General features: G+C 38.2%; 3 protein-coding genes across 5 annotated transcripts in view; 2 read left to right on the top strand and 1 right to left on the bottom strand.

The window, feature by feature from the left end:
• Positions 1-1,010: 1,010 nt before the first annotated feature.
• Positions 1,011-9,162, top strand: LOC109856586. 3 transcript variants are annotated; one of them, XM_020432066.1, is made up of 8 exons: positions 1,011-1,135; positions 5,496-5,632; positions 5,758-5,882; positions 6,028-6,167; positions 7,281-7,492; positions 7,632-7,866; positions 8,438-8,670; positions 8,825-9,162. In XM_020432066.1, exons 1-8 carry the CDS (start codon positions 1,126-1,128, stop codon positions 9,053-9,055), a joined length of 1,323 nt encoding a protein of 440 aa, XP_020287655.1. In that variant the 5' UTR covers positions 1,011-1,125; the 3' UTR covers positions 9,056-9,162. The 3 variants fall into 3 exon arrangements, with proteins under 3 accessions (XP_020287655.1, XP_020287746.1, XP_020287829.1); XM_020432157.1 differs by lacking the exons at positions 7,281-7,492; positions 7,632-7,866 and adding an exon at positions 6,522-6,554 and having other exon boundaries at positions 1,014-1,135; XM_020432240.1 differs by lacking the exons at positions 7,281-7,492; positions 7,632-7,866 and having other exon boundaries at positions 1,015-1,135.
• A 2,354-nt stretch (positions 9,163-11,516) lies between these two features.
• LOC109851808 lies at positions 11,517-14,446 on the top strand. The gene is made up of 5 exons (XM_020422262.1): positions 11,517-11,737; positions 12,228-12,531; positions 12,691-12,852; positions 12,957-13,362; positions 14,162-14,446. Exons 1-5 carry the CDS (start codon positions 11,622-11,624, stop codon positions 14,260-14,262), a joined length of 1,089 nt encoding a protein of 362 aa, XP_020277851.1. The 5' UTR covers positions 11,517-11,621; the 3' UTR covers positions 14,263-14,446.
• Positions 14,447-19,018: 4,572 nt separating this feature from the next.
• LOC109851813 (RIMS-binding protein 2) overlaps positions 19,019-22,784 on the bottom strand; it is an 18,773-nt gene continuing 15,007 nt past the window's right edge. The window contains exon 17 of the mRNA XM_020422276.1: positions 19,019-20,866. Coding sequence (XP_020277865.1) covers positions 20,774-20,866 — 93 coding nt within the window. The 3' untranslated portion in view covers positions 19,019-20,773. The remainder of the gene's footprint in view (positions 20,867-22,784) is intronic.

Below are 22,784 nucleotides of genomic sequence, written 5' to 3'. Positions count from 1 at the left end.
GGCGCGTAGATCGCTTCGTGGCGCGGGAAACCGCGCGGTGCGGGCGGCGCGCGGCCGTCGGCGTATATTTTAATATACGCTTGTTTCTAGTTTTATTTGGCGCTAAGCGCCGTGTTTTAGGCCGGGACGGATGGTCGGTCCCGGCCGTAACGATGCACATCGTTACAAATAAATTATATATATATTGCATAAATTATATCTTTAATGCGTATTACATTTTTGCGCAAACTTTTTACGTAAAAAATGTGTTTTGCGCGACAATTTTGAGCGATTCTTCAATTAATCATGTGACATTTTTGGAAATCAAGCACGCATTGATTTTGCGGAGAGTTATTTTACAGTTTTATTACTGCGTATGCCGTCAACTCGTTACGTGATGCTTATAGGAATTGCAAACTGGAACGGAGAAAGCTTTTATCTACCCTCACTATACAAGTTATTATGAGATCATTTAAATGAAATCATCGTTCGAGAATGATAAATATGTGTGCTGTTTGTTGTTTAGTCGAACACGCTATATCGCAGATATTATTAAAAATATTACATTACTATTTAATGAATCATGGATTGCGCGCAATATCGACTTGTACTGACTTTTCTCCATCCAAACGTGTATTTAATTACACTTGCGATGAGTCATAAATAATAATTAACATTTAATCGCTATATCATTAAGAAATACAAATTCTTTTTAGTCATGATGTTTTGAGTTGTTTATTTGGACTTGACGTCACAATTAATCGGATCCAATGCGGAAGATCTTTCTGGAGCGCATAACGCATCGGAATTCGACGGATCTACGTCGCTGATCCGCGGTGACTCATCCTAACTGGTAATTATCATTCGCACAGACTGTAGCACGTTTCAATATTTCTCACTGCTTGTGCCAAAGATCTATAGTTCACGTCACGTGTGCTGTAGATTCACAGCACTGGCGGAACGCGTCAAACACGTACATACATTGTACTTCTATAATATTATAGCGCATGCACCGCGACGACCGGTATACACGTCAAAGTTGTGCGCCGCGTCGCAGTACGAATTCTATCTTCGCAGTGCACGGATCGTGGTGTCCTCGCATCTTCTAAAAGCGCGAACGATTTTATACACATCCAGAAAAACAACATGGCAGTCTGTGAGTGTTTCAATTTTTTCGTCTACTATTTTCTATACATATAAATTTTGTTATTAAAATGTTAATTTATATTTAAAATACGAGATCAAGCATGCTTGACTTTTTTATATTATTGAATTATTTTTGTTACGTTATTTACGCAGTCTCGAATGTCACACGTGTTAATTATGTTACAAGATACGAATAATTTGTTTCATCGATCAATTATTTTGCGGTGAGATCTTTTACACGAAGACTCGACTTTAAATCGAACGCGCGACATTGCATAACACCGCAGTGTAGTTCTGACATTGCTCCAAAATGACGAATTTGCACTATCGTCTAATTTACAACAAACTGTTTTGCAAGTTGTTTTATTTTTAGTCGACAATTGATTAGAAGCTGAAAGACACATTGTGAACACACCATTTTCAACTGCAGCTGTCGTCGAGAACGTCTTTCTTCTCGACGCAACGCGTCATTTCGTTTTATAGCGACCGGGTCGAAGGCGAGAGAAAAAGCTTTTAGATGAAAGAAATAGCAGGTAGCTCTTCGTAGAAAGAAGACACGTAGCGCGTCGTTACTTTTCTACGGGTCTCTAAATATAGAGATGGGGCGCGGCTGCTCGCTTTGACAAGCCGGTTAGCCGGCCGGCGTTTCGATATTTCACGCGTCACGCACTTGAATGCCTGACCGAGTTTTTTAGGATAGTTAAACATTTTCGAAGAACTTGCAGAAGAATTGAAAGTGTCGCATCTTCCGCAAATTAAGTTTTGCGATGAAAAAATCTTGAAAAACTTTTCGTTCGAGTTGAATTGTTATTCAAATGACGCGCCTGCGCGCGCCGCGTGTCAATTTGATAAAATCAAAGCGAGGAATTTAAGGTTGTTTAAATGAAATCATTAGACATTGTAAGACACGCACATTGCATACGTGAGATATATTTTTACGTAATTTTGTCGTAATATTTGCATTAATATGCCGGTTCTATAAAAAGAAAAGTGCGAATTGTTTAACGTGAGAAAATTTTTACAATTATCGCGATGGAAATTGCGAGAGTAGATCTGAATAGATATATTCTCTGAACACGAAGACTCTCGTCAAGTATAACAGCTTCTACTCAATCACGTCATAAGAATGCGGTTCCTCTACGTTCTTGTGTAATTCCAGATTGTGTTTCGCAACAGCGTTGCCGTCTTCGTCGAGCATCCTCTCATCTATAGTCGTTTTTCTTTTACAAATCGTTTCTATTGTGAGAACAATTTATCGTTTTCTCGCAAATGACGTCTTTCCATATATATTCCGAGTCCTCTCGTGAACAAACAACTGCGCACACCGTGTGTTTGCGAGGCGTTTAAGAATTCACGTTCCCTTCATTATCTCTCCGCCTTCGTGACATGATATTTATATGTAGATGTTATCAGAGCGGAATCGTTTGCAGCAACGTCGTGAAAATCCTGGATACTTTTCCCACCCACCTTACCGTGAAATTGGAACGTTTCTATCGCGCGGCTGTCCAATTACGCGTAACCTTTGTCCGCAAAACAGACAATCTTTCGATCGTGCGAGCTCCTTTTCAGGAAGTCGTGTAAAGATCGGAGCGTTGAAAGCTTTACGACGACAATCGTCTATTATACGTCAAACCACGTTCGAACAAAACGTGTTACATATATATATATATTGTTATGTAATCGATGCAAAGGAAATGCAAGACAAGTATTGCTTGAAAAGCGATACGAGTCCTTCACGATAACCGAAGATAGCGAAGAACGAGAAGATTTACATACGGATATATTATTTTTACAATTGGTTGTAAATCAGAGACATATTCTCTCGAATTATACGAGATATTGAAATATATTCTACGTGTGTGCAAAGATCTCACAGAGTTATATCTACGTATTAGTATATTAAAAAAAACTTTAAAACACGTATAATTCGAAAGAAGGTAAATTAGAGACGAATAGCAGCACCTGCTGTGGTGGACAGTTTAGTGATCATGAAGTGGAACACATTGTATATTCTCGCCGAGCCATGGTCCACCTTGCCGGTGAGGAACGACAGTTGCCATGCGAGGTCAGTGGCAGCACGACGGCGAATGGTTACGTGAATAGTCGTTGCCGAGCTATCGACCACGATTTACCGTATCAGAATCAACTAGCGTGCAGCTATTTAACGCGAAGCCGCTCGGATGTTGTGGCAAACATCAGTTTCTCCTAACACGCGCCCAAATCACCAGAATTGTCCGGTTACGTTCCATTCCGTTGCAACTGATGAACGCATGGAATTGTTTCGTTAAGGATTGCAAAATGTAATTTATTGCAAGCGATGTACAAAGTTTTACGCGATATATAAAATGTGTGTGTGTGTGTGTGTGTGTGTGTGTGTGGGAGTTTTGCTAATACAGAGATGCGCTGAATATCAGCCACGACTTTCGTAGTTGCGCAATGCAAAGTGAGCTCAATAGCTCTAATTTTCACGTCGTTATGTTAATTGCGAGCAAAGTACCGACCCACATTATAAAAGCTAATCAATTTGCCACGCGAAATTAACGCGATTCGAGCCGTTGCAATCTTGAGACGTTGGCGACAATCATCTCTTTATATATGCATATCTATAGAGAGAGAAAGACTGTAGAGTTTAATTGCAGCTGATACTGCAAAAAATACTTTTATCTGTACAGTTAAATCGGAATCTCTTCGAGAAAGTAGCGCGTATTTTTGGTGTTGCAGATATCAAAGTAACTTAGCTTCAAAGATCGTGGAACATAATCGAACAGTAAAATTATTCCGATTTTAGATTCTAACTAATATCTTCAAGATACACGTAATTAACGAAATTAACGGATATTTTAACGCGCATTTTCGTTACTCTCCGAGCAAGTGACCTTTTCGTATCACCGTAATCCAAAGCGATATCGAAAGATCAGACGTGGCATGCCGATTATTCGCGAACGTCGCACGCAATGTGAAGTAATTGACCTCGAAATAAGAATGACATCATAGCGCGATGGCGTTAGATCCTACCAACGTTGACCTCGATTTTGATATTTATCGGCCGTGTATTCCGTTCGCGTAACACGCGTGTAATTTTAAAAGAAGAGCCTAAATTTCTTTTCGATAACTAGATAGATATGCCGCGCGCAAACGCTCTCTCGCGTGCAATCCGTTCTTCGTTAGCAACGTGGTGGTATGATGTCAGCGGTAAAAATTAACGACAACACACCTAACTATTTATAATCGTTACGTTTGTCTTTCCGTTCGCGACCGTTCGGTTTACGCATAGCGGATTTACATGTAGTAAACAAGATAAAAAACATTTATGCGCGACTAACATTTTATGCTACTATCGCGTTTACGTGACCTCGAAGAGATACCAACCTAGTCGCTTTGCAAAATAAATATTGTGCAACAAATGAATCGGGAACTGCAATAATCACATTGATATCACATCGGTGATGCCATGTAACTGCAAAAAAAAAAAAAAAAAAAAAAAAGGAAATTTTTTAGAGCCGATCGGTAGTCGCTGATACATAACGTGTGTATTATCTTTTCAAGATGAATCAAGAGATTGCCACTATAATACGTGATCTCATTGGACCAAGAATAGCATTACATTCATCAATTGTAGTGAGAAGATCTTTCAGCAGAAAGTTACGTCGTTTATTTAACCCACCTTGTCGTCATCGAAACAAATAGCGATCGCATAATTTCATCGAAATAACAGAAAGTAGTGGAGACATATTTTGCGCGTGATAATTCTTGGAAGAGCTCTTTGGATTTGCGATACTTATGTTATTATTTATGCAACATCCCGATGTGACGATAATATTATCGCGACAATTATTGCTGACAAATGCAGTAACTCATCCTTGATGCGCTCATATGCGTTTAACACAACATTGATAATGTTCCGTTTTTACGAGGCTCTAAAACCAAACGACGTGGGCGTTTGCGTGTGCGCGTACATGTAGTTCAGACGAAGGTCTTTGTAGGCCCATCATTAAAATTACGATCGAATCGCGAGATGTAATAACGTGCAAGCTAACATACAGGATTATCACTATACAGATAATATCGATCGAGTCCTGCACTGTCCTACTTTTTGTTTGAGTGCTTGGTGAACGAAACAAGGTCGGACTGGCGTCAAGATGTCTCGGCATTGGGCGTCTCGTACACGCGCTGATTTCATATAATGTAACAAATCATCAATCCACTTGCGAGTCGCGATTAATTGCGACTTTGATTTTTGTCTCGTTCGATGAGAGTCGATCTATCGAACGTGATTTTCAAGGAGCGCGCACGACGACGGAAACGAATCAGTCGATTCGCCAATTTGTTTTTTCAGTTTCTATAAATAGATCTCTCTTCGCACATTCCAGCGCTTTCCACCGAGGACAAATTGGAGTACCACTTCTATCCCGTGACGGCCGGGCAAATACAACTCCGAGTAAAAGCGCCGAATGATGCTCACATCGCACTTACAACGTCGCCTCAAGAGGGAGATCCGATGTACGAGGTGAGAGAAATTTTATACATATCATACCTTTTGTGTGCAAAATATTTACGAGCCAGTAACTAAAATGTGTGCGTGAAACGGAACGTGTATATGAATAATAATTGTTTCTCTCATTGTTCTCTCAGGTTTTTATCGGAGGATGGAGCAACAGCAAGTCCGTCTTGCGCAAGAACAGAACGAAACCAGACGTGGCTGAAGTGGAAACACCTGGTATTTTGAGCGGAGATGAATATCGCGGCTTTTGGATCAGGTAGTCAATATTTTCATTAGAGGGAGAGAGACAAAAGTCATTATAAAGTTTAATTCTCTCTCCAGTCAGATAAAAATATTTCATTTTACTCACAACACGTAAACATACATGTGACATATGCGTTTATTTGCATAAAACTGCGCAGGTGGGACAATGGAGTTCTCTCAGTGGGCAAAGAAAATGAATCGGCTCCGTTCCTGAGCTACGCCGATCCGGAACCGTTCGGAATCGGTTACTTCGGTGTCTGCACCGGCTGGGGTGCCACCGGCGATTGGCTCATCGAAGGTAAACGAAGTTTTCCATTCAGCTGCGATCTCTCTCTTAAGAACTCGCGGTTTCTTTTACAAAACTCTAATCGCTTTTCTAATTTTCAGAATATTTCTCTAATCCGTTTTGTTTTACAGATTATTATATAACGTAGAAAAAATACAGATATATTAGTAGATATAAAATATAAAAAGCAGAAAAAAAAAATTTGTAGAATAATTAGTTTTTTGTAGGGTGATATAATTCTATTTTATCTCTATTATTCTCTTAAACACACGCTCATACTTGTCTTTCCGATCTTCCAACGATCTTCTTTCTGGTCTCTTAACGGATTACGGACGATCTGCTAAACTTATTGCGGTTCGCACATAGCCATATGCTGCGGCGCGGCCGATTACGGTGGTTGTACGTAATGTTTTTTTGAGCATTCGCACACGAAGTCTTGCGTGACGTAGTCGCACGTGACTTGTTAGATCCCTTAGAGGTCTTACTGCTTTTCTGCCTGAATATGTTTGGATTTCGTTCTTAGCGCACGAATTTTCCCTTGAGACACACGTTATCGATAATGGATTAAGATAACAGATTTCGTTTTTATTTGAACATGTTCACTCTCGCGAAGTTAAATATACACGAAGAATATGCTTCATGTATGTTTAACAGAGTATCAAGAAAATGAAGCATTTTCTTAATCCAACATGTCGATACACAGCATGTTTAGCTAGATCAGTAGGCACCTTTTTGTAGGCACAATTGATTATCGTTAAACCATCCACACACATATCGATCAAAACCAGGGTTGTTTACTCCTCTGCTTCCCCCTGCTTTTGGCTCTGATGTAAAAAATATATCAAGATTTGAACAAGCAAGGAAAAACGCAAGACGACGACAACATGAAATGAAAATCTTTCAGATGCAAAAGCGAGACGATACGTTGAGGATAATACGATGTACATACACACGTGTATTTATTTATATATAGGAAAATATGTTTTGTTTTTGTATTATGTATAAACACACACTTTTCTTATTTATTTTAATCAGGCAGTACACAAGCCGTTCGTTTCTCAAGTCTTACAAGTTTTCGCACAACTGAATTATTTTGAAATTTTTTTTTTTTACTTTCACCGTAAGGTCGCAAACCCTTGATCACTCCTAACAAGCTCGAGTACAAGTTCCATGCCGTGCGAAGCGGCTCGGTGCTGATCGACGTGCAAGCTAAGAGCAACGGGCACATAGCGCTGACCAACCGGAAGGGCGAATCGAGTCCCATGTACGAGATCATGCTCGGCGGGTGGGAAAACCAAGCGTCGGTTATTAGATACGATCGCAAACAGCCCGATAAGGTTTGAAACGATTTTCGTGTATGTTAATGAAACGATGATTGAAAAGTGAAACCGTTTCCGAATTCAATGATCGTATTTGTTGATTCGCGCGATATGCGACACACTTTGCTCACACACAGGAAATTTTTCCACTCGTTAGGTGCGCGTGAACACTCCGAATCTGCTCAATGAGCGCCAGTACAAGAGATTCTCGATCACGTGGTTCGGCGGTCTCATCACGGTCAGATCGGGCGGTCAGAACGGTGCCGTCCTCATGGAATGGCGAGATCCGAATCCTCTTGGCGTGAGCTACGTAGGGGTGCGCACCGGTTGGGGCGCGACCGGAAAATGGAAACTCCATTTCGAACATTATCCCGCTACCAATAAAAAACAACGTAATAACGTCTTACTGGACAAGTCCCGACGATCCGAGATCAATGCAAGCCCAAAAAAAAATTTTTGCTGTGATTGACAAATTAGCAATTGATCTCGAGATCGTTGAGAGATAAATTTCTTTGCTTGGCTGCGAAATCTGTACAGCACATCCTCACGCAAGCGAACACAAAACCGCTAAAAAAGGCTTTTTAAAAACCTCTTTTTGCATTTTTTTTTTTAAGAGCTTTAGACATCCTGTTAATGAATAATTCGCTTAAACGAAGTTTGGCACATTCTTTTCTCTTAGTTGTAAGTTTTGGTGTGTATGTGTAGGTGTGGTCTTTGGTTTTACTTTTGATTTAAATTTTAAACTTGCATTTTATTATACATAAAATTGCATGGAAGTTTTATACGATTTATATACACACGCAAACGCATGAGATAGCTTGAGTGGATAAGGATAGATAAACTATTATATCAGTGTTTTTTTATTTTTATTCTTGTCACATTGATCTCTCTTTGTTTTTATAAATTCTGTTTGTAATTTCAAGTATTTATTTTCGCGTTGTAACCGTAAGAACGTGATTGTAGATCCTGGCACGAAACCGTCCGCGCCATTGGAAGACACAGGAAGTATGTGCTGGTGCGACGCGTCCGGCGGAATGGTGCCGCCTGGTGCGATTGAGGGTGGAAACGACGGCGAACCCTTGTTCGTCGGAAGGGCTTCGCACGAGGGTGCTCTCATTCCTGGCAAAGTGAAGCCTAGCCACTCCGTCTGCTACGTCGCTTGGGGCGGCGAGGAGCATGGAAAGACTGATTACCAAGTAAGCAACAGAAACCGAATTGCAGGATAATGTGACGAAAACATTTTAAGAAGAAAAACTGTAAAATAATTAATTAAAATTGATTATCTCTTTCGTGAATTTGAAAATAAAGAATGTTTGTTTGTTACAAAGAGTTTCTGATTTGCAATTTTAGGTTCTGTGCAACTGCAAGTCCACGTGGGTGCCGACAAGCGGCGGCAACATTCCGCACAACGCGATTCCAGGAGGTGAGACTGAAGACGGCGAGCCGCTGTTCATCGGTCGCGTGGAGCACGAGGGTGCCATGACCATTGGCAAAGTGCAACCTTCTCACAGCGTTTGTTACATACCTTTTGGCGGTGCTGAAGTTGCCTTCCCCGAGTATCAGATCCTGGTCGGCCAATAATCAAGAGATCTAATCACGACCGGAAATATAAAGAAATCATCGACTTATCGGCAGTTCTGCGCAGAAAAGGAGGACAACTTCAAAAAAAAAAAAAAAAAGAAAAAAAAGAAAAAACAACGATCTCTATTATATATTGTATAAAGTTTAATACAAAAGAATTAAATGAACGCTCTAAAGTTGTTGCAGAAAGTTTTCTTTGCTTTAAAAAGACAAAATAGCGCTGTGGTGATTTATAAGAAAACCTTCATTAAATTTATCAAGAATGAAAATAATTTCTTTTAATTTGAAAAAAAAGAAACAAAAAAAAATACATATCTGCATATTGCAGTTGGTATAAAAGTATTTCAAAGCGCAATTACGCACATGTTCACGTTACTCATACAACCTTATTATATCTTATTCTTATTTATTATTTATTTAAATAATGTTCAATTATACATATATTTGGAAAAGTTCATATTTAGTTAACACTCTGACTTTAAAAATATATTAATCTTATGTTGTTCAGTAAAATATATTATAAAATAAGAAGAAAAATGTATCGAGTGTGCAACCTAGTCTAGTTATATTGTAAACCGTTATAATATCAAAAAATGCTGTAGAACTGTCCGATAAGCCGGCTAATACGCTGTTCACTGTTATCTATGCAAGCGTCTGCTTTTTGCACGGAGTATAATTGCAGTCACGCCATAGAAAGAGCAAACGACAATACATATGTAGGCTGTATTTGCTATATATATATATACATATATATATTTTTTAATTGGCACTAAGTATCATCTAAATAAAGCGTTATTATCAATTTCTCTTTGTCGAGAATACATATGTCAAATTATATATTTTTCATGAAAATATTGTTTTTTATATTGTATAACGCACAATATTCTAGGCTTTTTGGCAAAAAAAGTATATTTTCAGATTCTGTATTATGTAATGACATAACAGATTAAACGTACATACAAAAGAAACAAACAAGTTTTGTCTTTTATTATTACATTCAGTATTAAAACCCTTTTTGTTTTATTAAGAAAAGTATTATGTAATTAAATTTTTTTATTAGTGTTTTTAGTTTCTGAGATATTTAAAATTTTTCCATTGTCCAAAATCTCACGATCTGATATAATTGATTTTGTAGATACATAAGAAGCAATAAACCTAACTTTCTAAATGTAGATACATTTCTATCTCAAAGTTCGCGTCAGTTATCAATTCAGTTATATTACTTTATTTAGTTTTATTAATCTATTAATTTATTAATCTGTTATATTAATTTATTTTACTGTTATATTGAAATATGTTACATCTTGGTTTATGGAAACGATCGAGCTGCGAGGATGCGTAAGCTGACTTTTCTCGCAGCACATGGAGATCCAGATGTGTGCGAGTCGAGCGAGATAGTTTGAGTATCTACAGACTTTGGTCGTATTGCAGAATAATATATAGCTTAAATGGCCTGTGCGGAACTAGCAACCCGAGATTCCAAGTTAGAACCTGTCCAAGTGGACTCGGATTTTTTTACGAGTTTATTCTCTCTTGAAATGGCAATTCACAGAAATTTGAGATTCCTCGAAAACATATAAATATTCGATAAATGTAAATATTTATGAGCACTTCTGATGGTTTGAAGATTCACCTAAACTTGTTGTTTTATTGCGCACTTCAATTTGCATACGAATATAAAATAAAGGCCAAAGCTTTCTCTTATAATTAGCTGTATATGATAAATACGCTCTGTCAATGTGAGAAATAATAGGAATGTTAGAAAACACATCTTGTGTATCAAAAAGTCTTAAAAAGTATTAATTACAAGGTCTTATAATTTTTTTTTTAGTTTATTTTTGATCTATTTGTTTGTCTATTTTTAATCTATTTTACAAACAGAATTTTTGATTCTATATTCTCTATATTTTCATTTCGACAGCTTTGAATTTTGATTTGATTTCTATATAATCGTTTTTTTAGTTTTTTGAATATTTATGATAGAAAGTGTCAACATTTTGACTACTTCAGAGATATAAAAAATACGAACGATTTTTATAGTTTTGAAATAAATTTCACGATCATTTATTTTTTTGAGATGTAAAAGTTTGTCGAGTCAAAAGCGATAAAGAAACATACATATTTCATGTGTTGGTGCTTTATGTTGTTGTTGCTTTATGTATCGTGGAATAATGCTATTCTCAGATTTTCTTAAAAACACAGGAAATCGTTCCTTCTTCGAACATTCAATTAACGAAAAAATATGTTTTCAAACAAGTTCAACAATAAACATTTATTAAAAACTGCATATTTTAAGTCTTGTGTGTATGTGTTTGATATATGTGTGTAAAAGAAAAAAACAATATCTCTATTTCGAAAAATCTCGGGTTTGTCGCGTTCATGCGCCAACGGTACCGATCAATATACCCGCGTAGGAAGATATGAGCGTGCGCATGAGACAACTTACGTTCAATAGCATCGGGCTTGATGCATTTCGGGTTCTGCCTCTGCTCTTGCTGAATTTTTGTGCGCTCGTGACGTACGAAAACGTATTATCTTACATATCGACGTGGAAGAAAACATAACAATGTCGAGCAGCAAGTGCGTGAAAGCACCACGTAAGGCGTACACTAAGGAACAGCACGATATGACGCATTCCGAGAAGGTGAAACTGATTGACGACGAGCTGAATTCTTTCTACAAGTAACTATTCAATTTCTGCACGCATATAAAAGTTTTTATGAAAAGAATCATATATCAGTAAAAAGTCATTAAAACTTTCAAATTGCCGCCTTGTACGCGACATTGTGGCGCTTTTTAATAATAAATATACAAATATTTAAAAAAAATTCAAGTCTTTCGAATTTGCGAATTTCTGAATTAAAAAACACATGCTATTTTTTCAGAAATTAGACACATTTTTTTTTATAAAACATCATTGTTTTAATTCCTAAACAAGCTTTATCAAAGAGATTACATTTCAGATAACTTTGTTACAACAACATCTTGACATTTTTTTCTCTCTCTTTTTTTTTTCTTTTCGGAAACTGTTTCTAAATGTTCGCTAATACTTTTCGTTTCGACAAATAATACAGTGCTTCAAGTTAGATTCTATAAATAAATATAATACGTACTCTTGTTGTAATTTACTATGTAATGGAGTTTTAATATTTATAATAAAATCGTTTTGTAGATATTGTCAACAGGCAGGTTTCACCGAGGAAGAGATGGATATTATTTGCCAACCGCTCGTGGCGGCGATGCGTCGCTCATGGTTGCAGCTTGTCTTTCGTGGCACGCTCGTTCTGATAGTGTTGGGCACATTGTCGTGTCTCGCGGCACAGCTTGATTTCGTTGGCACTCACTTTACCGCTCTCAGTCGTCTGTTGTTGATCAAAGTGCTGCCGATCTGGAATTGGCAGCCGCTCTATTACGAGAATTGCATGATCAACAATCCCTTTTACAACGATTACACCATCACGGAGGAAGATTGCGTGGTACGCTTTATTTACGGTCCCCAAATGTTGTTCAGAAAAAGAATTTTGTAATGTAAAATATAAAAGAGACAGTTTTTATTTACAAATATCCGATAAATTTGTTATATTTAAGATTGGCGCTTAAATCTCAACAACAATAATCTTCTATCTTTCTCGCAGACTTGCGAGGCTCTAGAGACGATTGATCGTCTGTCGGACGTGCGATATCGTAATCTGGTCGACAATTATTTGAGCCGCGATGCACCGGCAATCATCACCGACGCGATGGACTCCTGGGCAGTCATGAATACCGATTACTTCTGGTTCGACAATATTACTCACGTAAGAGAAACTGCGCGTTTGGAAAGAAATTTTTGATTGATATTGATACTCTTTTGAATTGATATTTCGTAGACTCGAACAATATTGTTTTTTTTTTTAAACAGCTCTATCTAGAGAACGAGCGACTGATGGAAACGGTACCGTGCGCTCTGACTTCCAATCTGCGTACCGGTTCCTCCGATCTCGCGGCATTTCTGCGTCGCGTGCACGCACCCGAGGTGGCGAAGTGGTTTGTCCACTGGCAAAATTGCGACATCAACGCCGTGAAAGTACTCAGGAAATACTATCAACGGCCGTACTTTCTCTCCAGCACGGTCTCGCCGGCGCACTTCAACTGGGTGCTCATGTCCTCGGACTACAACAGCCCGAGTTACAAAAAGGTCGAGCTCGATTCCGGGCTGATTGCGCTCGCGCAACTCCGTGGCGCGACACAGCTCAGGCTCACTCCCATAAATCCCTGCAACAGCTCGTGTCCCGAGCTGATCGCCGACTTGCAACAGGGCGAGATGCGTAAGTCTTGTCAAATACATGTTGAAGCCGTCAGAATCGACTGAGACACGGAGCATCTTTTGTGACAAATGTGTCAGACAAATTTTCTTCATAAGTTACACAACAAAATATATTGCATACGTATATGATAGCAGCTGTTTCTTACTTTACTTCGGACTAACAAAGAAAAGTTATGCAGCGATCCACAGAAAAAACAGAGCGCAGGATTATTGAACGACAGTTTAATAAATTTAATGAAATGTTTACCATCTTTTTGTTACGTAATAAAAATTAATCAAATATTTATTATTTTATGTATAACATATAATGAATAATTAATTTGAGATACGCAAAGATGTTCCGTATTTCCTGATTTACATAATGGCGTGTGTATACATATATATATATATACACACACACACACGTATGTATGCAAACAAAATATTGGACTATCATAAATAAAATTTGCACTTAAATTCTCATTATCTATCATATAAATTTTATCTATAAATGTCGAATAATGAACTTTCAAAAAAATGTACGTGTGAAGTTCAATATATATATATTTCTCCAATCTTCTAAATAATTATAAAATTTCAGTATTGTCGGCGAAAGTATATAATATTGTCAAACACTGTTGCGAGCGAACGAGTGAAATGAACAACAATCTCGCAAATTTTTTATTCAAACTTCATAATGCGTCGAATTTCTTCTCTCATTATGTTCTCACATACTCTGCGAATTGCCAATAGAGCGGTGATGATAGATGATTTTTTCTCGTTAATCAAATTATTATAATAATTCATAAACTCTGCCGCAGTGGTTTTCACTAATCTGATGTGGACGCTCGAGTACGCGCCGATGCGAGGCCTGGACAACATCGCCATACTCACGGAAACCGTCTGGGAGGAAGACACATAAGACTGTGCATCGTCGTTTAACAAGATCTTGTCGTTATCCGCTCGGCGTGTGCTAACTCAACTGGAATAACTTTAGTCCATAAATTATTCTGCGACAAGCTATGTAACATCTAATGATATATCACATAATATTCTCGTCTACTATTGTATTATTATGCACGAAATAAAAACTGAGCATTCTGGTTTCTCGGATCCGTTACTTTCCGCAACATTTTAGGCTGTCGTCTAGATATCTCGCGAACACAACGTAATTTCAAAACAGAAGAAGAAACATCGCGAAAAAACTATAACAATGCGATGGGGAACGACGGCGTGTGTGTGTGCACGTTAGTTCACAACGAGGCACAACCAGAGAAGTAACAACAAACAAGATTCGTTTATTAATTAATCTTTTATAATAACATTGTGTGTGTGTATTTTTGAGTTCTTTTAAATCTCGCCTTTTTTCATATATATATATATAATAGTAGCAGGTTTTTTTCTCTGTTTCATATTTCACTTCGGACTAATAAGGAGTTAAAGATTGATGTTACGCACCGATTCATAGGAAAAACAAAGCGCAAGATTACTGAACGACAAACGTAGCAGGCATTTTTTTCTGTTTTTTTTTTTTTTTTTGGCATGCTTAAAAGACAATGCGCAATATTCTTTCTTCTTTTTCTCTCTTCTCTTTTTCGTTTTATATATTAAAACGCATGCACAATATACGTGTATGTATATTCGATCGATTTGCGCTAACTTCCTGCTTCTTTTGTGACACGTTTCTTGAAATGTCAAGACACGAGAGAAAGAATAACAGTAGCAAATAATTGGCGTCTAACACCGTTTCTCCGATAGATTCGTAGTTTTTCTCTGTCATCGTCCATTTGTCAGTCACTTCGATTTGTTAATAATATTGCGTTCTTTTTCTTTGCCAGCTGTGCATACTTACGAAACAAAAAAAAATCCGCGGATTCCAGAACAGAGCGTCGTCGATTTTGTCGAAGGGCAGGATTACAATTTACTCTAATCGTTTTATCTATCAGATGTCAACTCAATGTGTTTTAACGCGTCTAAAACGTACTTATCAAAATAAAACATGTTTGAAAAAAAAAAACTATTTATTCAGCGCTGCTTGCCTCTCCTTAGCGTATTGCCCCGCTCCCTCGCCGATCAAAAATGTTCTCGCTACAAATCGTCTCGATATCAAAAGATCCGCAAGAGATCCTTCGGCATAATAAATCCGTCGAGTGAAAGTTTACGGTTTTTTTTTTTTTTTTTTTTGAACGATTGCATCTAAACGCATCTAACAAGTAAAAATGTTTGTATTTTTCTTCCCTTTTTTTCCTCGCGACTTTGTAACGCAAGTTTAAGCCTGAAGCTCGCCACATTTGTAAAGCTTCCTCTTTCTTTTCGGTTTGTTCTCCCTTCGTGATTTTTGTTCTCTTGTGTGCTTCGAAGATCCGCTCTCTTATCCGGAACCCGCTCGACGCGTCTCGCGTCGATGCTCCTAATAATAATTCTCTCTCGTTTTTTCTCTCTCTTTTTTACACCTATTATAATTAATTAAGGTTGTAACAAATATGTATATACTTTCTCGCGCACGCGCGAAAGAACTATATGCACGGCTATATATATACATATATATATATTGTAGAGATCGAGAATAACGCAGAAAAAAATCTCGAGGAAACATATAACGGATACGAGAGATACACGCACTCGCTATGGTGTTTTGGTACTTGATAATAACACCCGTGACATTTGGAAACTTCGGTATCAGTCTTTTTTTTTCACATTGCCTGAATCAAAGCTACGATTCGGATATGAGTTTAAGTGCTGTCGTGGTTACAGTACGAGATTATTAATCGTGGCGGAGAAGGGAGAAAGGAAGGAAGGGAAGAAAGAATGATAATGAACAAAAAGTGGCGCGATTGTGACGCGTTAGTTTTCCCCTTTCATCTTGACTATTACAAAGTATCCTGTCGTGTAGTCAATTTTTTTTTCAATAAAGAAAAAAGCGATAAATTTCTTTTCTATTTGCTTGTACAAATATGCGATATGTATGTACAAGTTATGTAATCGGAAAATATACAAGATAAAAATAATATTGCAAAATGCGAGCGAGGCGATTTCGTTGCGAATCGTTACAGAAAGCGTTGACAAGTATCGCGAAGTGATTTTGCGATTTAAAAAAAAAAAAAAAAAAAAAAGCGTTAAACCGTAACGTTTTGAATTTTCACGCATCATCCGACTTCACGTAAGATCTAATCGACGGTCGAAGAAATGAGAGAAAATGAAAGAGAGGTAAGGAAAGACCACTTCAACATTCGAGTGCCGCCATTCTGTCGTGATACTTTTGATTCGAACGGATTCACTCGATGCGTGTGCAAGAGTATATTTAATCAATCGTGCATAAGCTTGTGGTGTCTGATGAGGAAAGCACCGCGCGTTAGGGAGTTGCATCTGCACATATATGTGTGTATAATATTTTTACATGTACGGTATTGTTTAATATACAAGCGCGATTGTATCTTTCTTCACCGATGTACGATCGGAATGGAACATTTTCTCAATAATCTTTCCTCGTCTCAATTCTTATTAATTCAAGTAGATACGATATTTTGATCAACAACAATAACAACCAGTGTAAATCGCAAAAGAGCTACCGTGACGTAAATCAAGCTAATGCAGTCAAGAGAGAAACGGAGCTCAAACGAGCTAGGTTTCATGTATGACACTATATTATTATTTCAACATTGTATTGTGAAAGATTTCACTTTGGTCCATAATGACGTATACATAAGGTTTCTTTACGTTGTTATGCAGCGTCGCCTCATCTGCAATGTATCAACATTACTTTTTTTTTCAGAAAACATCGCAAATTTAAGTCTTTCACTCCCATCCTTAAATATTTCAACATTCTAAACTTTATATAATAATATATTTATATATATATATATATATTTATATGCAATTGTAACATTCGTATAAGATACATCTTCCTTTTCAAAATAATTAAAGCTGTTGTTGCGGAAACGCATATGTGCAACTCCGATGGCCGGTGAAAAAGTTAAATATTGCGACTTCGAAGTTTTTTAAAAATGAACATTCTCTCTTCACACGCGGTGCTTTTTATTTTATTTATTTTTTTCTAGGCTCTCAAGCTTCGTTTCGTTGCGTATATCTATGTTCAATGTCGGCGAAAAAACATACGATGAGCGAGTGCACACCGTAGACATCTTACACCAGACTGCGAGTTTCGACTTTCGAGATGTACCGATATATAGTGTACAACTTATTTATACATGACATAGTAACCGATCATGGAATGTTGTCATCTCTTCTTTGCTGCTATTTATCGCAAGTAGTCGTACGTGTAAAATGTCTGAAACTTTTTGACACAGTCAAGATGTAAAGGTAAAATGATCAAATCTAAACAGAAAAGTCACATGTACAATTTTGTAAAACTCGCAATAGTTAGTTATTAAATAAATTACCCATATATTTATTCTCTTGTAAAATTGACAAGATTTATTGCGAAAAAGACAACTTGGTCAAGAATCAAATCCGGACTATCCGCATTCCGTGCAAGTTGCCTTAACAATTCGGCCATCGAGGCACTATAATTAAGTATATGAGAATCAGCTGATAGCGAGAAGCCGTATCGCGTTAGTCGCTCGTTTCTTGTTGCAAGATTGTACGAAGTAAGCACATTTTTTTTGCAACTGAAAATCACACGCCTCCAGAGTAAAACCGATTGCTTTCTACGCGTTTATTGCGGCTTATATCAATTAATCAATATCTTAATAATTATTGCGAATTTTGCAAAATTATACGTGACTCTTCTTCTGTTCAGATTGACTCGATCTGTCATCACACTTCGGCTGTGTGAATGTCTCAGACATCTTGTATATACGTTAGCTTGTTACGACATGTGTATTAGTATATAATGTGTGACTACATGTGAATATATGTACATATATATGAGTGCTTGTTATGTGTATATATATAAATATATGCGCATATTTATATATATAAAGTCAAAAAATACATTACTGACTTATGTTAAAAAAAACTCTCCTAGTTTTTATTAATCACTATAATTACCGCCATATCACTATAATTAGACCAAAAAACAGATATCTAATAATTTTACTTTTGATGCAGAAAAATAGATAAATAAAAACGCTCGTGTTCGCCTGCAGACGGCGTATGCAATAATCTTCGTCTCCGTGCTTTCTTACGCAGACATCAACATGTCCGTACGCATTTCGTTTATGCGTAAATATTTGCAAGTCCCAACTTGCTTCTAGGCTCAACTAGCCCTGCTCTATCCTACATGGATTTTCGGTACAATCTAGGAAATAATATAAAGAGTCTTGCAGTCTAGTACATTATAGATGTCTATGATATACACACGCACAAGAACAAGCGCGAGTAACAACAACAATTGAGTACAAAATTACGGTGATAGGTGTGCGATGATGACGATGACGATAATGAGTGTGATGATGGATCCCAGAAAAAATTCGTCGCTCTTTCCCCGCCATATTTTGTTTCACTAAAGATGTCTTGGCAAAAGAAAAACAATTAAAGATACTTTGTACAAAATACGATACAAGTAGCGATGTAACAACACTTTGCAATAGTTAAATATATGTATATATGTATATTTGTATATATGTCTATGTGTATTTGTATGTGTGTGTGTGCATATTATATGTATACTCCGTTATCTCGTTCAATACGCGTACATACACACGCTGTGATCTCTCTTTTTTTTTTTTTTCATCTCGCCTGTATCATACACACAGTTATGATATAGTTATCGTTCGATTCGCGGCAAATTCACGCGACCCGGTCGAGTCTGCGTTTTTTTTTTTTTTTTTTTTTTTTTTTATTGATATCTGCCGTCGCTCGATAATTCCTTTCTCGCTTCTGATTTGTGCGCCGTTCAAGAACAGTCCGGCGATAAACAGCCCCGCGTTGTCGTTCATCCGTCGAACAACCGATCTTCAGGTCGATCCGTTCGATTCTTCCGATCCGAACAAGCGGTCTCGATTCCAAGTAATTCGTCCGAGTGCGGGCAGAGAAAGCGCGAAGGATCGAGACCTCTCGTCGTGCGGGTCCAACCGAAGGGTTTGCATCAGGGATAGAAAAGCAGGGGATGCGGAAGGGTGTGGAAGGAACGCGAAGAAAAAGGGCTTCCAGTCACACACACGAGAACAAGAGAAAATTGTCAAGACGAGATATCGTCATTATTTTATTCTTGTATGCGCCGGCACGGCTCTCGATATAACGCTTTTGCGCGCGCTTAATACGCGCGCGCTTGACTTCCAAGAGAAAAAAAACAGCTAAAGAGTTATCGATTAGAGATATGATTATTGGTTGCTGCGCTGGGTGAGACGACTCTTCAAGGCACACCCAAGTTGAAATGTCGCGTCCGCACTCTTTACATACGACGATATGATTATCTCTTTCTATATAGGTCGGTCTCTCTGCCTCTCTCTCTTTCTCTTTTTCTTTCTCTTCGATCTACGTGAATAGTTCGGTTTCCGCTTCTTTAGCATCTCGGAACTTACGTCGACGCGGGATGCGTACGTCTTTCTTTGTCGAACACAAGTACGAATCGGCGGCATCGCAGCGGAAGTTTAATCTGAAAACTGAAGTGACGCTCCGAAGTAACGACGCGGGATTTCGAAGAGGACGAAGAGATAAACCAGCCGCGCGAACCGCAGGACACGGCGCACTGGTACTTATTCAATCTCGAAATGTATATATTTCGTAATGTGTGTTTTAATATACATTCTCCCACATATTTCAGACAGATTATTCTTCGTGTACATCAGCGACGATTTTGACGGACATTCGACAAGAAACTTCTCTTATCAGCAGTATCCGATCGAAGATCCTATCGTCACGCGAAGAAGATGAATATGAAGTAGAGAGGAAGAAGAAGATTTTTCGGAAAAGGAAAATTTTTTTAAGAACAAGTTCGAGAAATCTTGCACACAGTCTCTTATCCTTTCTCGTCCTATCAACTTCGGACCTCTTATTTCTTCTTTCCTTTCGTTTCGGGCAATCCTGGCCGAATCTGTGTCTTCTTTCTCCTCCTCGATCGCGAGACTCGTCCTTCGACTAATGTTTGTACAGTAGTAACGAGGTTTTCTTACTCTTCTTGCAGCAATTAACGATATTATTAACAGCAGGCAGCATTGTCATCAGCAGCAGCAGCAGCAATATAGCGGCGCACATTCTTTTCCCGTCCGCCTTACTTTCAGCAACAACGTCCGGCGAGAGATTGAGCCTTCGTTAAGAATCTTCCACCGGTGCAACGTTGTTGTAATACTGATATATTTACACGTTTCGTCGGGAAATCGATCGAACGTGAAACGTCAAACGTGGACTTCGAATGCGAACAGGAAAAACAGAAACAACGGCGCTGTCGATGAGAATAATGATAACACGTTGTCATTCATCATGACTCTCATCGACACCGTCGTCGTCACGTTCTCGGCGAACGCTTCTCCTCACTTGCCCAATCCGAATTTCATGAAGATCAGTTCTTTGCCCTTAGACAATATGTCGCCGCCGGCGCTCGCGCCCGCCATTTCTGTGAACTTCTGCATCAGGTTCGGTCCCGTGCTCTGTTGCTGCGGCTGTTGCTGCTGCTGCTGTTGCTGCTGTTGGTTCTGCGTTATGTTAGGCTGCGTCTTGGATTGCGCCGTCGGCAGTACCGCGGGTATTCCCCTCATCGGCTTGCTGGTGCTCTGAGGACCGCCAGGTTGCATTCCCGGACCTCCTTGCTGGTTCTGCTGCGCGAACGGTTGGCCCGGTTGCTGTTGCTGCTGCTGCTGCTGGTAAGGCTGATTCGGCTGCTGCTGCTGCTGCTGATACGGCTGATTCGGCTGCTGCTGCTGCTGCTGCTGATACGGCTGCTGCTGCTGGTACGGCTGATTCAGCTGCTGCTGGCCCTGATAGTCCTGCGGCTGTTGAAGGTGCTGCCCCGGACCTTGCATACTCGGCATGTTACTACCAGCGAGTCGATTGACCGTGCCGCCCCTCCCCTTCCCCTAAGAACAAAGAAACTGGAATGACTCAAAGAGTTTCCCTTCTTCTCGAGAAAAACTGTTTTTCTTGTTTTTTTTCTTTATTTTTTTGCTGATGTCCAGTAGCTAGAATATAAATTCCATATAACCGTATACAATTTTTTTTTTTCACCTAACTCTATCGCGCTCTATCCTCATAACGTTACTAGTGTCGCTTCTTACGAGATACTATTCTATCATTCGGAATATGTTCTATGTTTCGCTAACAAAAATAATTTTTCTCAGATGCGATGGGAGTTTCTCTATGTATAATTCTACGTGATACGAAATGGAGAGCGTTAATTATACTGAGCGTTGTTAATATACGAGGCGTATATGCGTATAAGGAAGATAATTTTCCGAATATCTCCGATTTGTTGTCAAATTTTGCAGAATATGTGTGAGTGTGAGTATTATTTATATGACAGTTTCGAAGCACAAGGTACGTTTTGAATTGCAACGACTTTTATCCGTAAGATCAAATAAGACGATACTATGGCATGCTGCACGATATGAAGCGTTTGCAATATGTGTACAATACGTTGATACACGAAGCACACAGATAGCTCACATGTTGTCATTTGACACACGTATTTCACAATAAGCGCGATTTACACTTGCAAAATATCACAAGATACATATACGGCTAAGCAAAATGCAAAAGTGAAGAGATCCAACGACTTGTCAACAATTTTTCTACTGCGTATTGATTGTTTTTTTATGCTTTCCTTTTTCAGCGCTTAAAAAGTCGATACTTCAAAATATGTATATATTTTCTCAACTCATTATATAGCAGTGTATTAATGTTTTTCTTTTATTTTTGAAGTAATTTTGGATTCATGCAAAAAGAGAATCGAAAATCATTCAATATTCATAGCAGAAATAGTCAAAATGTCGATCAGAAAACTTGCAGCAAAGTATATAAAAAGCGACATGTACGACGTAAGCGTACAGAAATAAGTAATTTCTTACGAATTCATTCTTCATAAGGCAACTTGTTTATTTATGAAAATAAATGTTCATTTATGAAAATTAAGGGATAATTTTCAATCGTTTTCTTTATAACTGATTAAGTTACGAAAACAAACAGTAAAATGTAAACAAGACATTTTGATATAAAGTTTTACAGATTCTCTCGTTAAATAAATCAAATTTTGTTTTCTTCATTGAGAGTAAAAGTAGCAACTTTGAATCGTACGTCAACTACAATTTTTCAAACAGTCGTCGATGTATCTGAATAAAGTGTACAAAAAATGTGGACAAAAATACACGCGTCTGATGATAAAGCACACACGAGAAAAGAAAGACCCAGCAAACATTTCGGTCACAGAACCATATCCATCTGTGTCCTCAGTAGGATATGGTTTGTTAACCATGTCTGTCAACATGTGAAATGTCAAAATGCGACCAAAATGATGACAGAGTCTGCCACAAGCAAAGCGAGGCCAAATTA

Source organism: Pseudomyrmex gracilis, unplaced genomic scaffold (assembly GCF_002006095.1).
Source record: "Pseudomyrmex gracilis isolate BER0280 unplaced genomic scaffold, ASM200609v1 scaffold_0, whole genome shotgun sequence".
NCBI classification, from domain to species: Eukaryota; Metazoa; Arthropoda; class Insecta; order Hymenoptera; family Formicidae; genus Pseudomyrmex; species Pseudomyrmex gracilis.
The sequence above is the reverse complement of the archived record's forward strand: the minus strand, read 5'-3'. Positions and strand labels throughout refer to the sequence as shown.

Bases quoted from the DNA above. Each gene is read 5' to 3' on its own strand.
- LOC109856586 (XM_020432066.1), top strand. The intron at 6,168-7,280 runs GTAAACGAAGTT...TTTCACCGTAAG, and splicing joins CGGCGATTGGCTCATCGAAG to GTCGCAAACCCTTGATCACT. The intron at 7,493-7,631 runs GTTTGAAACGAT...TCCACTCGTTAG, and splicing joins ATCGCAAACAGCCCGATAAG to GTGCGCGTGAACACTCCGAA.
- LOC109851808 (XM_020422262.1), top strand. From the start codon at position 11,622: ATGTCGAGCAGCAAGTGCGTGAAAGCACCACGTAAGGCGTACACTAAG. The intron at 12,853-12,956 runs GTAAGAGAAACT...TTTTTTAAACAG, and splicing joins GGTTCGACAATATTACTCAC to CTCTATCTAGAGAACGAGCG. The intron at 13,363-14,161 runs GTAAGTCTTGTC...ACTCTGCCGCAG, and splicing joins CTTGCAACAGGGCGAGATGC to TGGTTTTCACTAATCTGATG.